Raw genomic sequence first — 15,186 nt, 5'->3', positions numbered from 1 at the left:
CTTGCCTATGATGCAAGGAGATGAGCATCCTTTCACTAGAAGGGTCAACTTTGATCAAAGGTTGGACCAAGTCCTCACAGTCATATGTGAAGAGGGCGCACAATGGAGGCAAGACTCAAGAGGAAAGCCGGTTCAATTGAGAAGGCATGACCTCAAACCCGTGGCTAGAGGATGGTTAGAGTTCATACAACGCTCAATCATTCCCACTAGCAACCGGTCCGAAGTTACCATAGACCGGGCCATCATGATCCATAGCATCATGATTGGAGAAGAAATAGAAGTTCATGAGGTTATAGCCCAAGAACTCTATAAAGTGGCGGACAAGACCTCCACTTTGGCAAGATTAGCCTTTCCTCACCTCATTTGTCACCTCTGTTATTCAGTTGGAGTTGACATAGAAGGAGATATCCCCATTGATGAGGACAAGCCCATCACCAAGAAAAGGATGGAATACACAAGAGACCCCTCTCATCAAGAAATCCCTGAGATTCCTCAAGGGATGAACTTTCCTCCACAAAACTATTGGGAGCAACTAAACACCTCCCTAGGAGAATTAAGTTCCAACATGGGACAACTAAGGGTGGAGCATCAAGAACACTCCATTCTCCTCCATGAAATTAGAGAAGATCAAAGAATCATGAGGGAGGAGCAACAAAGACAAGGAAGAGACATTGAGGAGCTCAAGCACTCCATAGGACCTTCAAAAGCAAGGAAGAGCCGCCATCACTAAGGTGGACCCGTTCCTTGATTTCCTTGTTCTTTATTCCTTTGATTTTCGAATTTTATGCTTTATGTTATCCATGTTTGTGTCTTATGATCATTAGTGTCTTAGTGTCTATGCCTTAAAGTTATGAATGTCCTATGAATCCATCACCTTTCTTGAATAAAAATGTGCTTAATTGAAAAAGGAAGAATTGCATGAATTTTGAATTTTATAATAGTTTAATTATTTTGATGTGGTGGCAATATTTTTGTTCTCTGAATGTATGTGTAAACAGTGCATATATATCTTGAATTTGTGGTTCATGAATGTTGGCTCTTGAAAGAATGATGAAAAAGGAGACATGTTACTGAGGATCTGAAAAATCAATAAAAAGATTCTTGAAGCAAGAAAAAGCTATTCAAAAAAAAAAAAAAAAAAAAAAAAGAAAGAAAAAAAGAAAAGAAAAGAAATAAAGTTGTGATCCAAGGCAAATAAGAGTGTGCTTAAGAACCCTGGACACCTCTAATTGGGGACTTTAGCAAAGCTGAGTCACAATCTGAAAAGGTTCACCCAATTATGTGTCTGTGGCATGTATGTATCCGGTGGTAATACTGGAAGACAGAGTGCTTTGGGCCACAGCCAAGACTCAATAAATAGCTATGTTCAAGAATCATCATACTTTACTAGGAGAATCATTAACACTATCTGGACTCTGAGTTCCTAAAGAAGCCAACCATTCTGAATTTCAAGGGATAGATTGAGATGCCAAAACTGTTCAGAGACAGAAGGTTAAAAGCCCCGCTCATCTAGTTAATACTGATCTTCACAGATGTTTTTGGAATTCATTGCATATTCTCTTCTTTTGATCTTATTTGATTTTCAGTTGCTTGAGGACAAGCAACAATTTAAGTTTGGTGTTGTGATGAGCGGATAATTTGTATACTTTTTGGCATTGTTTTTAGTATGTTTTTGATATCTTTTAGTTAGATTTAGTACATTTTTATTAGTTTTTATTTAAAATTCACTTTTCTGGACTTTACTATGAGTTTGTGTGTTTTCTGTGATTTCAGGTATTTTCTGGCTGAAATTGAGGGACCTGAGCAAAAATCTGATTCAGAGACCAAAAAGGACTGCAGATGCTGTTGGATTCTGACCTCCCTGCACTCGAAGTGGATTTTCTGGAGCTACAGAAGCCCAATTGGCGCGCTCTCAACGGCGTTGGAAAGTAGACATCCAGGGCTTTCCAGCAATATAATAGTCCATACTTTGTCCAAGATTTGATGGCCCAAACCCGCAAAGCAATCCGGCCTCAGGAATTCCAGCGTTAAACGCCGGAACAGGAATAAAGTTGGAGTTAAACGCCCAAACTGGCATGGGAGCTGGCGTTTAACTCCAGAAAAGGTCTCTACACGAATTTCCTTGATTGCTCAGCCCAAGCACACACCAAGTGGGCCCGGAAGTGGATTTTTATGTCATTTACTCATCTATGTACTAGTTTTCTATAAGTAGGACCTTTTACTATTGTATTAAGGAGCTTTTATCGAGACTTTGGTAGCTTGTATCGAGACTTTGGTAGCTATCAAGACTTTTATGCTATCTTAGATCTTTGGGAGGCTGGCCATTCGGCCATGCCTAGACCCTGTTCTTATGTATTTTCAACGGTGGAGTTTCTACACACCATAGATTAAGGGTGTGGAGCTCTGCTGTACCTCGAGTATTAATGCAATTACTATTGTTCTTCCATTCAATTCCGCTTATTCTTTTACCAAGATATCACTTGTTCTTCACCTATGAACAAGGTGACTGACAACCATTCTTGTTCTACAAGCATTTCGAGGCTTAGTGAATATCTCTTGGATTCTTCGGAGTCTTCGTGGTATAGGCAGGACCTGATGGCAGCATTCAAGAGAATCCGGAAGGTCTAACCTTGTCTGTGGTGTTCTGAGTAGGATTCAATGACTGAATGACTGTGACGTGCTTCAAACCCTGAGGGCGGGGCGTTAGTGATAACGCAAAAGAATCACTGGATTCTATTCCGCGCCTGATTGAGAACCGACAGATGAATTCCGCTATGCCATGACAGGACATATGCAATCGCTTTCACTGAGAGGATGGGAGGTAGCTGCTGACAACAGTGAGACCCTACACGAGCTTGCCATGGAAAGGAGTAAGAAGGATTGGATGAAGGCTGTAGGAAAGCAGAGAGACGGAAGGGAAGGCATCTTCATACACTTGTCTGAAGCTCTTACACCAATGATATACATAAGTATCACTATCTTTTATGTTATTTTCGTTCATCATCATCATATACATTTGAGTTTGCCTGACTAAGATTTACAAGATGACCATAGCTTGCTTCATTACTAACAATCTCCGTGGGATCGACCCTTACTCACGTAAGGTTTTATTACTTGGACGACCCAGTGCACTTGCTGGTTAGTTGTGCGAAGTTGTGTAATGCCATGGTATTAAGCGCACCAAGTTTTTGGAGCCATTACCAGGGATTATGAGAGTTGTGAAAAAGTATAGTTCACAATTTCGCCGGCCAAGCACATGCAACCCCATGACCACCATCACGGCAGCAGCGACTTTGGAACACAAAAGGGGAACCAAAAACAGAGACAAGGCTGAGCAACTAACAGAGACGGTGGCTTCTCAACAGCAGCAGCGGCGACTCCTGCCAGCGACAGCGACGAGCTCCCATGACGATGACGGCGATTGGGTGCGGCTAGGGGTGGAAACAGGCCAGGTTTTGCTCTTAACAGGCCTGGCCTGCAGCCTGTTATAGGCTCTTTATAAAGTACTAGGCCTGGCCTGTTATTCAGTCTGGCCTGGCCTGAAGCCTGTTAAAAGGCCTGAAATTTTTTTTTTAAAAATAAAAATATTATTTAAAAAAATAATTTTTAATAAAAATAGTTATATGTAATACGTCATATATTTAATATTTATAAAAAATTTTAAACTTTTAACATATTTAAAATATTCAAAAATATTTATAATAAAATATTATAAATTTAAAATATCTCATAATTTTATTAATAATAAATAATTATTTATATATTTAATTATATTTTAACAGGCTCAGGCAGGCTTGACAGGCCTATAAGGCTAATTAGTAAGCCTGGGCCTGACCTATTAATGTATTAAGGCTTTTAAAAGAGCCTGAGCCTGTACCTATTTTATAACAGGCCAGGCTAGGCCAGGCCAAACACAGGCCAGGCTGCAGGCCCCTGGCAGGCCGCCTGGCCTTTTTCCACCCCTAGGTGCGGCGGTAGTGACTGGATCGGCTTCCCCTCTCTCTCATCTTCACACACTGTCTTTCTCTCTCTCTTCGAAGCTCGACAGCGGCTGGTCATCGGCAGAGCGCGACGGTTCCTCTTCACCGACAGCGGTGGTGACTGGCGCGAGGAGGCGACGGTCCCAAGATCGCGACTCTCATCCTCCGCGTCGCTCTCTCTCTCGCTCGTGAACTCTTTCTCCTCGCGGCTCTGCTCCTCAATTGCAACGTGGTAGGGTGGTGGTGCGACAGACAGTGGTGACGGCGTAGCAGGGCCCGACGAACAGAGGCGGCGACGGTGCCAAGCCCCCTCTGATGCTCTTCCCTTTCTTCTCTCGAAACCCACTCTCTCTTCCCTTTCTTCCAGTTCTCCAATCCTCCTCTTATCTGATTTCTTTTGTTCCTTGATTTCTATTGGGGAAAGGGCAGTGCTGAGTGTAGGGGTGGCAACGGGGCGGGTAGGGGCGGATTTTTGCTCTACCCGACCCCGTCCCGCCAAATAAAAACCCGCATGAAACCTGCTCCGCCTCTATCCGAGGATAGTAAAATGTTAAACCCTAACCCGCCCCGCCACTACCCGCTCCTATAATTATTAAATCTAATAAATAAAATAAAATTTTAAAAATTATATAACTATTATTTACATACATAACATAAATTAAAATAAAAATTTAAATATGATATAATATTATTAATCATTTTTACTAATTATTTTATATATATTACATATATTATCTATTGAAAATATATATATTATATATACCGGGGCGGGTAGGGGCGAGTTTAACCTAAACCTGACCCCGTTAAAACCCGCCCCGAACGGGTAGGGACGGGGTGGGTACCCGCACATTCGGATAGTGTTGCCACCTCTAGCTGAGTGTGGTGAGGGAATGAACGTGTAACATTGAGAGATGCCCTGGTGGAGAGGAGGAGGGTTACGTGTGTGTGGGTTGTAGAAGGGATTAAGGTTAGTGAAATTAAGCTTTGAAATTGGGAATTTAGGATTTTGTGTTCGAAATTGGAGATTTCGGGTAATTTAGTAATTTTAATAAAATTAAAGGTAATAGAGTAATAATTTGAAATCAAATTTAATCAAATAATAATATCTATGAAAATACTATTTAATTATCACTTAGAATTAATTTTTCAAATAAAGACTCTAATTCATTAATTAGAGATAATCAAATTAATTTTTTTTAAATTATAAAATAATATTTAAAATCTAATTATTCAAATTAGCGCATATAAAATCCTCATTGTTTTTAAATCACTAAAGCTTTAAGTCAATAATAAGAAAGTACTCAATTAATACAAAAATTTTTGAAAATATGCTCTCAAATAAATAAAATAAATCATAAATAATTTATTATTAATTTTTTCAAAATCTGGAGTCTTATAAACTATCACAAATATTAGTTATTTTTCAATAATGACAATGCTTTTTAAAAAATAAACATAATTAAACGATCTTAAAAATATATAATAATTTTTAAAAATAAAAAAATATATAATTACCTAAAATATAACATTTGTATAACAACTGAAATTTAATTCTCAATATAAAAATTATATATAATATCGTATCGTAATTGAATAAGTGTTTAATCAAAGAATTTAATATTTATATAATATGATAAAATAAATTAAAATTTGAACTTAACCATAGTACACACTCAAGTTTAAATTTTCATAAATCAATTTTTTTTTTGTCAAAGTGAATTATGTAATAAAAAAATTCATAAAAACATTATTGATGCTCAAATAATAGAAATAATATCATATTAATTATATTTAGACAATAATTTAAAATTATAAGTAAATATTCGTCATATATATATATATATATATATATTAATTAATTAAAGTAGAAAATAATCGATTCATAAATAAAAAAATTAAAAAAATTATTCTTAAAAATTGAATATACAGATAAAAAAATAAATTATAATTTACAAAAATTATCTTTAAAATTTATTACATAAATAATAAAACTGTAATAAGTCATGTATTTATATAAATTAAATTATATTATATTAAATTAAAAAATATCTAGATATTTAATCAACCTAATTAATTTGTTATAATTAATTTGATTTAATAATTTAAAAAATTTGAATAACATTTTTTAAAAATATGTCAATCCAAATGATTGAGATTGAAGATAAAAAAAATTTAACCAAATTATATAATATAATATAATATTTCTTTTTATAGCAAACCTAACGGCAAGATATATATTTATCATCACCTGTAATATAATCTAATTTCACAATTATTTAAACTTTTTTTATAAAAGAAATGGCATTATTTATTTTGAACAGTAGTTGTTAGGTAATTGGGGGCTTTTTAGCACTTTAGATCTTGCCTTATTATTTTTTCAGCAGGATTGTTTAACACATTTAGATTTCTGTACACATATGTTCTGACTACAATTACTCTTGTTTAATCCCCTTCTTTATTATAAATTCCATTTGGTCTATGTAATAAGTCTGTAGGATATATAAGTATCCCTTTTATTATTTTTTCTTTAAATTTCAATTTCAGTTTTCATCCTATGTCTCTGTATTCATGTAAGTGATTACCACAAGGAATAAAGAATAATTATTTGTTTGAAATGGAATTTAGTTGCTTGAGTTCCCATCAGATTAGGAAAAATATTAATTGAATTTTAGACGGCGTAATATTGAAGAGAAGTAATATGACAACATGTTTAAATGTGTTATTCTATGTACTTGTTTACAAAGTTGAAATAAGATGTACGAACTAGAAGAGGAACCGTGGTTAGCAGCAATGATAATTGGTGCGACGAGATGGATGGCGCAGAGAAGTTTTTGTGAAGATGAGGAAGAGGAGAGAGTTTTTGAATAAGAGGCTGATTATTAGGGCTAGTCGAATCACTTAAGTTTCTTAATTTACCCAAAACAGTCTCAAATCTTTTTGAAAAATATGAAAAACCCACTATTTCTCCATTTACATTATATTCCGTCATGGTGCCACTGCAATTGCGGCGGCCATTTTGCCTGCTGTGAAAACTACCGATGACTACTATATGGTGGCAATGTCAAAAACCTGCTACGTCATAATGTTATGGTACTGCCGTAACCACAATTTCAAAACACTTGATGCATCAACTTGTATTAAGATATAGTGATATAGGTATATAGCTATCTCTTCATTTTGCCTTGGTGACACTTTTTTTTTAATGACTTAGTTTAAATACTTGTTTGACATGAAATTAGAAATAGTTAATTATACTGATGTTTAAAACCAACACTAATATACTTTTTGTTTTCTATTGTAGGAAAATTAGGGGTGTGTTTAATTTGTGTTTTCATCTTAGTATTTTATGTTTTTTGAATTTTGTGAAGAAAAAAGTGAAAACAGTAAAAACAATAAAATTCTATTTTCTATTTTCACCTTCTGTTTTCACTTTTTTTCACAAAATCTAAAAACAAAAAATATTAAAAATAAAAACAGAAAATGAAAATACAAACCAAACGCGCTCTAATATTGCATATGAGAGACAATTGCATGCAAGGGAAGAGAGGCATGTAATGTCCATATCTTATTTTAGCTTTTCTTTTATGATTGTATTCAATGCTTTTCTTATGAGTTATGGTATGTTGTTGGTGAAGTGATACATGCATGATGAATGAGGATAATTTTGTTAGGATGGAGTTGGTGCGATTTGTGTTGTAATTATTGTGAATTTAAAACTCATATGACCAAAGATTCTGAAAATTGGTTTGAACCGACTGGTTGAATCGGTCGAACTATGAACCGATGAAGATTGTAGTTCGATTAGGAGCTATGCCCGTAAATTTTAAAAAGTTGGAATTGGACCGTCGAATCGGCCAAAAATCGCTTAGTCAAGCCGATTCAAGACCTGGACATTTTTTTATTATGGAAAAAAAACGACGTTATTTCGTTCCTTGTAACCCATTAACTCGCTACCTAAGTCCCAAAAGGCCAGAACCCTAATCCCCTTCCTTGAGTGAGCAACTGAGCATGCTAGCTACGAGGCAGTAGCATCTCCCTTTCGAGCTCCTCCTTCACTCCCTCACTTGCTCTGTCTAGCCATAGGTTACCGCCATATTAAAAGATAATACACCCCTAAGCATGAATAAAATTAAATTTTTTTTTAAAATTTTAATAATAATAATAACTAAAAGTAATTACATGACAATATAACATTAATTTTAATCGTCATACAAATTGCTAACAATAGTAACAACTAAAAATTAATTTTTTTTTTGGTTTGCAATCATTTGAAAGTTATATATAATGACCAATAAATTTTTGGTTTAATTACTCTATTGGTCCTTATAGTTTTGCGAAATTTTTAATTAGGTCCCTATATTTTTTTCCTTTTAATTAGGTCTCTGCACAAATTTTTTTTTTCAATTAGGTCCCTCTTAGTAGTAATTGGCTTAATTGTATAGGGACCTAACTAAAGAAAAAAATTGGTACAAGGACTCAAATAAAAGGAAAAAAAAGTATAGGGACTCAATTGAAAAAAAAATTTGGTGCAGAGACCCAATTAAAAGGAAAAAAAGTATAGGGATCTAATTGAAAATTTCACCAAACTATAGGGACCAACAGAGTAATTAAACCTAAATTTTTTTATAAAAAAAAGTATAAGCCAACTAATATATAATTGTGAATAATAATCTTAGTGATTATTTTTATTGTGGTTTCAAATAAAATAAATTGTCACTAAAATATTTTAATTTTCTTTTAGTGAATAGTGAGATACATATTATTGATGAATATTTCTTATTTCCTTGTACATATTTTCCTCCAAATTTGGAAATTAGAAAAGATTTAAAGGTAGTACCATGTACGCCAAATTAAATAAATGGTAATTAAAACATAAGGAAAAGGGAAAATCATGAACCTTGTTGGAAAATCGGCTACATGCATCGTGACATTTCCAGAAAAATCTCTGAAAATGTACCTAACCAGAAAAGAAGGCATGGTGGTCACTGGAAGCAGTGATTGCGACGTTACCCAATTGTAACGTAACACACCTTTGAAGCAATTTACTCACTACCTAGAGCACTAATTTAAAGTTCAACCTTATTAGTACTCTTCATATACCCTCTTCAGTTTCTAAGCTTTTCTGCTCAACCAAGTTCATGGCAGCAAGCACGACTAGCATCCCATCTCACATAAAAGCCTGGGTCTACAATGAATATGGGAACATTGAAGAGACTCTCAAGTTAGACGCAAACATAGCTACACCACAAATCAAGGATGACCAAGTTCTCATCAAAGTTGTGGCTGCAGCCCTTAACCCTGTAGATTATAAGAGGGCCCTTGGACTTTTCAAAGACACTGACTCTCCATTCCCAGTAAGGATTTATTATTATTAATATTATTATTATTATTATTATGAAGGAAGAGTTTTGATGCATATACTTGAATAAATTAATCAACAAAGTTAGATGTATACTAAAATCAGTTATTAATATAAAATATATATTAAAATATAAATATACATTAAAAATAAATTAAATAATATACATATTTATACATAAATATATAAGTAATTATTGATTTTAGTATATAAATAATGTTTTTATAAATTAATTATCTGAACATAAAATTTTTTCAGATTCTGACAAAATTATTCAATAGATTATTATTTTTGGTAATTTTGTAGAACTAAAACAATTTTTTAAAATATCAAATTAGATTATATTTTTCATAATTAAAAAAGTATAATTTTGGTCCTTAAGGTATAGGTTGAAAATTTTTTTCATCCTTAACCTTTTTTTGCGACTTAAATCTCATTTTGACCCTTGAAATTGGCTCGATACTCAATTTAATCCTTACAATTTCGCTAACTTCAATTAGAACCCCAAATTTGTAACAGTAGCTCTCGATTGTCCCTGCAATCATCTCCGTAACCGGAATGCTAATTTGGCACATTTACTTAACACACATGACACATCTAAGATGGAGTCATGTTGGTTTCGTGCCCAAATCCTATGAAAGCGACGTCATTTAAGTATGGATGGGTGTTAAAACTCTCCTTCCAAATCGCACAACTATCCCACCATTATAACCACCACTATTTTCCTCTCCATGTACAAGCTTCACTATAACTCTGGTCACCATCATCAACAACAACAATAATAAAAATATTCGATTTTTTTTTCATATAAAGGTAGAGGCATAGAGAGAGATAGATAGAGAGAAAAGTAGAGGAGGAGACAAAGTTGTTGTACCATGACGCACCGACAATTTGAGCGATGTTAATGTTATTGCAGTTGCGGCAGACCTTTGTGTTGAAGGGAAGGGGACCAAAACAACGCCATTTCGAAGCGACATCGTGAGTGAAGGTTTTCAAACATTGGTGGAGGAACAAAAAAATTTGAATGCCATTCCTGCGAGGTCCACGACTCTGACCAAGTTAGGAAAAAGAGAGGTGTGACTGTGTCAGGCATTACGAGATCCGAAGGCATTTAGATTTGTTGGTAGTATATAGTTTATGAAAGAGGAGGGAGTCGGTGGTTTAGATAGGAATGCGATGGGAGTGGTGAGCATGGTTGCTTTGGTGAGATAGATGGGAATAGTTGCTTCCATATGAACGTAACCTAGCAGAATTTTGGAAAGACGATAATGGATGATCAGTTTGAAAATTTTGGGACTTTATCTAGGAATTCATTTTAATTGCAGAGACCACATTGAGTCATCTAACACCTTCTCTAGGTTATATAATCATTACCAAGCACACTCAGCACTAAACAGGCCACGTGAAGAATATTGTGTCAAGTAAATGTGTCAAATCAGTCTTTCTGTGACGGAGATGATTGTAGGGGGAGCCACTGTTACAAATTCGAGGGTTCTAATTAGGGCTAAATTGAGTATCGAGCCAAATTTTAGGGGACAAATTGAGAGTTAACTCTTTTTTTGTCCATAAAATCATCCCTAAGGTTTAATTTAATTTTAAAACCATCATTCGTACTAAAATAACATTTTTCTTCTTCACAAAAATACCCCGTTTCTATTATTCTTTTTCTTCTTCTCCATTGCAACAACATCTCTTCTTCTTTTCCTTCTTCTACATCACAACACCAGCATCAACAACAATAACCTCAGAAGCATAATCAGAAGTAGAACAAATCAGAAGAATAATCAGAAGCAAAATAAATTAGAATCAGAAATAGAACAAATCAGAAACAGAATTGGAACCCTAGGGAGGACCAACAACAAAGACGCGAAGCGGCAGCGAGGTCAGTAGCACCGGCAGCAGTGGTAGAGCGCCGATGGCAACGAAGCACCTCTCTCTCTCTCCCTCTCCCTCTCCCTCTCCCTCTCCCTCCCTTGCAAGCTCTCTCTTCCTTTGATTCTGATTTCCGACGGCAATGGCGGCTCCAAGCCTCGCCGGCGCCGTCCCGCCCCCCTCCCCCTTTTCTTCCTCTTCTTTTCTTTCCCCTGTTCTTCCCTGCCCCCTTCTTTTTCTTCTTCTTCCCCTCTCGCGTGATTCCCTTATCTCCCTCATCCGTTCCGTTTCTCTTTTTTTTTTCCTTTTTTTTATTTTATAATTTATTTGGTTAGGGGTAATTTAGTAATAAAAATTAAAATTTAATTTAAAAGGATAATTTTAAAATTAAGTTAAACCTTAGGGATGATTTTGTTTGTAAAAAAAATGTTAGGAACGAAAAAAATTTCTACTTACATCTTAAAAACCAAAATCGTACTTAACCCGAATTAAAATGATCATTGTTTCAGTTTTTTATGATAAAAGTTTAGTTTAAAAGTTGATTGTCTGCTTAATTTTTTTTCTCTACTTATTTAGTTCCACTCAATATATAATACTAAAATTTGTATATAATCTTTTCAACATGAAATTTTTGTGTGTGGCTTTTGTTTGAAAAGACAGCTCCAGGGTATGATGTTGCTGGTGTGGTGGTGAAAGTAGGAAGCAAAGTGAAGAAATTTAAGGTTGGAGATGAAGTTTATGGTGATATCAATGAGAATGCTGGGAATCCAAAGGCTATTGGGACGTTAGCAGAGTATACTAGTGCCGAAGAGAAGGTGTTGGCACACAAACCCTCTAATTTGAGCTTTATTGAAGCTTCTAGCCTCCCTTTAGCAATCATCACTGCTTATCAAGGAATCGAGAGAGCTCAATTTTCTTCTGGAAAATCTATTCTTGTTCTTGGAGGTGCTGGTGGAGTTGGAAGCCTTGTTATTCAGGTTTGGATGATGCTATCTTAAAGGAATCAACTTTTCTTCTATCATATTCGGCCAATAAAATAGTAAATGGGCAAAGATTAAAGGGAGGGAACAAGTTTAAAGAAAAAGGTTATTGACTAATAATTGTTGGTCGAAAGAAGTTAATTAGTAGAAAACCAACTCTATTTTTGCTTCTAGGATATGATTTTCACCTAATTATTAACATTCTTATTTAGGTGCGGTCTGTGGTGGCTAAGTGTTATTGGTGACTATGGTGGCTAAAAAATTTCATCTAATGTAGGAATGACATGTGTGACCTTTGAATCTATGGAAATAGTGTTTGACTATGCTAATGACATGATAACTCGACTAATGAAGAACCGTAAATCATTTGCAACACAAAATTAGATTAAGTAAAGTGCAAAATTTCTATAATGCAATTGGGTAAACAATTTGGTAACAGCATTTGGAAAAAAAATCAAAAGATCTCTAAACCATGTGTTGAAAGCTTGGTTCTGTGTTGAGGGAATGAAGAACTACAGTTCGAGCTACGAGGGGTGTCTATTATTGGAAGGCTGGGCTCTACAAGTCACCGCAAGCAGTGAATCGTTGGAATTAGGTGAGGAGAATAGCGATGGCGGGATCGTGTGCGTGCAGTGCGCCAGTGAAGGCGAGAAGTGAGTCATTGGGATCCGGTGAGGAGAGCTGGAGAAGAGCAGTTACGGTGGAACTCTGTGCAGAACGCGTGTGTAAGTAAGAGGTGCAACGGCCGACTATCGTCGTCGATGGAGGTGTGCGATCGCCATAGGAACAGCAGCCGGCCAGCCATCATCACTCAATTTTTGGTGTCACTTTCCAATTTTACCCTCACGTAACAATAGATGACTTACCACAAGTTACACAGATTCAGCGTTAATTAAGTATCTTATCATTCATAACGTCATTTGTCACGTGTCATATATTTACTAGTGGGTCAACAATTGGTCACCCTTAGTCACCACACTTTAAGGCACTGTAGAACTGGCCTCTTGTTTATTTATTCTTTTCCAATTGTGGAGTATAAAACATGTGTCACTGGCGATTTGATGTTGTAGTTAGCCAAGCAAGTTTTTGGTGCATCTAAGGTAGCAGCTACTGCTAGTACTGGAAAATTGGAGCTGTTAAGGGAGTTAGGAGCAGACTTGCCTATTGATTATACAAAGGAGAATTTTGAAGAACTGCCAGAAAAGTTTGATTTTGTGTATGACACAGTAGGTAAAGATATATGCTACTTTATCACTTTTCACAGTTATTTGTATGTTCTTAGTAGATAATTAAAGGTCATAATTTTATGAAGTTTAAAAATTTGGTAAAATTTGAAATAGTGTGCAAATTCTATAAAGTAAGAAGAAAAATAAAATTAAATAGAGAATGAGAGTGAGTTCACGCTATATATAATTACTAATTAATAACTAAATATGCAAACAATTTCATATAAAGCATTGTTTTTCACTTTTTTGCATATGAGCAATTACATAGCCAACAAATATCATTATTTTTGGCCATCAATAATTTGTATTTATATTTATTAAAATTTATTTTTTTAAAATAATTTAATGTTTATATTAGTCAAATAGATAAAAAATACTAAAAATTACTAGCTTAGAGTTTCTCACTGCATATTTGAACCAATAATTTACATATGCTTTGAATAAGGCCTATATATTTGGTGAAAATGTGTACATTTTGTTCAACAAAAATAACTTTTTGGTGCTAAAATATATATATATTTTAAAATCTATTTTACTGAAAACTGAATATTTAACAAGAACTAGTAGTTTATACTATAATTAGAAGCTAAAAGAGATTTTATTGTAAAAAAGGCCAAAGTGACAGGGCATTGAAGGCAATTAAAGAAGGGGGACAAGTAATAACAATAGCAGGACCTGCAAGTCCACCAGCAATATGGTTCTTTCTCCATTCAGATGGTGCAGTCTTGGACAAACTCAAACCTTATTTAGACAGTGGCAAGGTGAAGCCAGTGTTGGATCCAAAGAGCCCTCTCCCATTTTCCAAGGCAATAGAAGCATTTTCCTACCTCAAGACCAATAGAGCCACCGGAAAAGTAGTTATACATCCAATCCCATAAGCATATAATGCATGTTCAATATTTCTGTTTAAGTGTGTGTATGCCTGTGTGTGAATTGGTAATAAATCCATTCGAAATGGTGGTTGTAAAATAGTTGCACATATTGGTTGTGTTTTATTGGCAAAAATAATTCAGAGTATGTATGATAATAGAACAATGCTATGGTATATATAAAAATTCTTATTTATTATTTATTTCGAAGTCTAATCGTATCCTTATTTTATTTTCTTTTTATTAATCAAATAACGATTAACAACATCAAACTATGTTATTTGGACACCGCTTATATATACTAAATTTCTTTCCGCTAAAGACCCCTCCTTGGCAGTTAGTTGGAACCATAGGTTAGTTGCACTTACATGACACTAGCTAGCCATGTTACTAATACATGAAAATGTTATATTCTTAATTACACATATAAATTGTTTTTTTTATGCATATTGTCATATTTTTCTTGTTGAATTAGAATTAATTTTGATATTCTTTGTCGATTTTTAGCAAATCGATGGTGGTTCGATTCTAATGATCTGGGAGCGAAACCTACTCTCTTTGTGAGTATCAGTTTTATTTTGCATCAAAATCCATACCTTTGACAGTGACGAAAAAGAAGAAACGAAGCTTTGCAAAAATTCGAAATGAACAATAAAATTTAAATGACTTGAATAAAAGAGAAATGAAATTGCAAAAAAGAAAAGTGTTTGGAAAAGTAAAGGACAAATTAAAAGGTAAAGATTGGAAAGGGTAAAAATTGCTGAATTTAAAGGAATCGAAATGATATTGCATTGCAAAGAAGATAAATTGCATGAAAAGGAAAGTTGCAGATAATTTGAATGAAAAGTAAAGACATGAAAGGAACTCTTCAAAGAAAAAGACTCTTGACTGACTCAGAAA

The 15,186-nt window shown here is 34.6% G+C and overlaps 1 protein-coding gene across 1 annotated transcript; it reads left to right on the top strand.

Moving 5' to 3' along the window:
* Positions 1 to 9,060: 9,060 nt before the first annotated feature.
* Positions 9,061 to 14,496, top strand: LOC130982313 (2-methylene-furan-3-one reductase-like). Its single transcript, XM_057906277.1, has 4 exons — positions 9,061 to 9,334; positions 11,868 to 12,188; positions 13,262 to 13,421; positions 14,030 to 14,496. The coding sequence occupies exons 1-4, from the start codon at positions 9,119 to 9,121 to the stop codon at positions 14,293 to 14,295; spliced, it is 963 nt and encodes a 320-aa protein (XP_057762260.1). The 5' UTR covers positions 9,061 to 9,118; the 3' UTR covers positions 14,296 to 14,496.
* Positions 14,497 to 15,186: the final 690 nt, after the last annotated feature.

This window comes from Arachis stenosperma, chromosome 5, assembly GCF_014773155.1.
Source record: "Arachis stenosperma cultivar V10309 chromosome 5, arast.V10309.gnm1.PFL2, whole genome shotgun sequence".
NCBI lineage: Eukaryota > Viridiplantae > Streptophyta > Magnoliopsida > Fabales > Fabaceae > Arachis > Arachis stenosperma.
The sequence above is the reverse complement of the archived record's forward strand: the minus strand, read 5'-3'. Positions and strand labels throughout refer to the sequence as shown.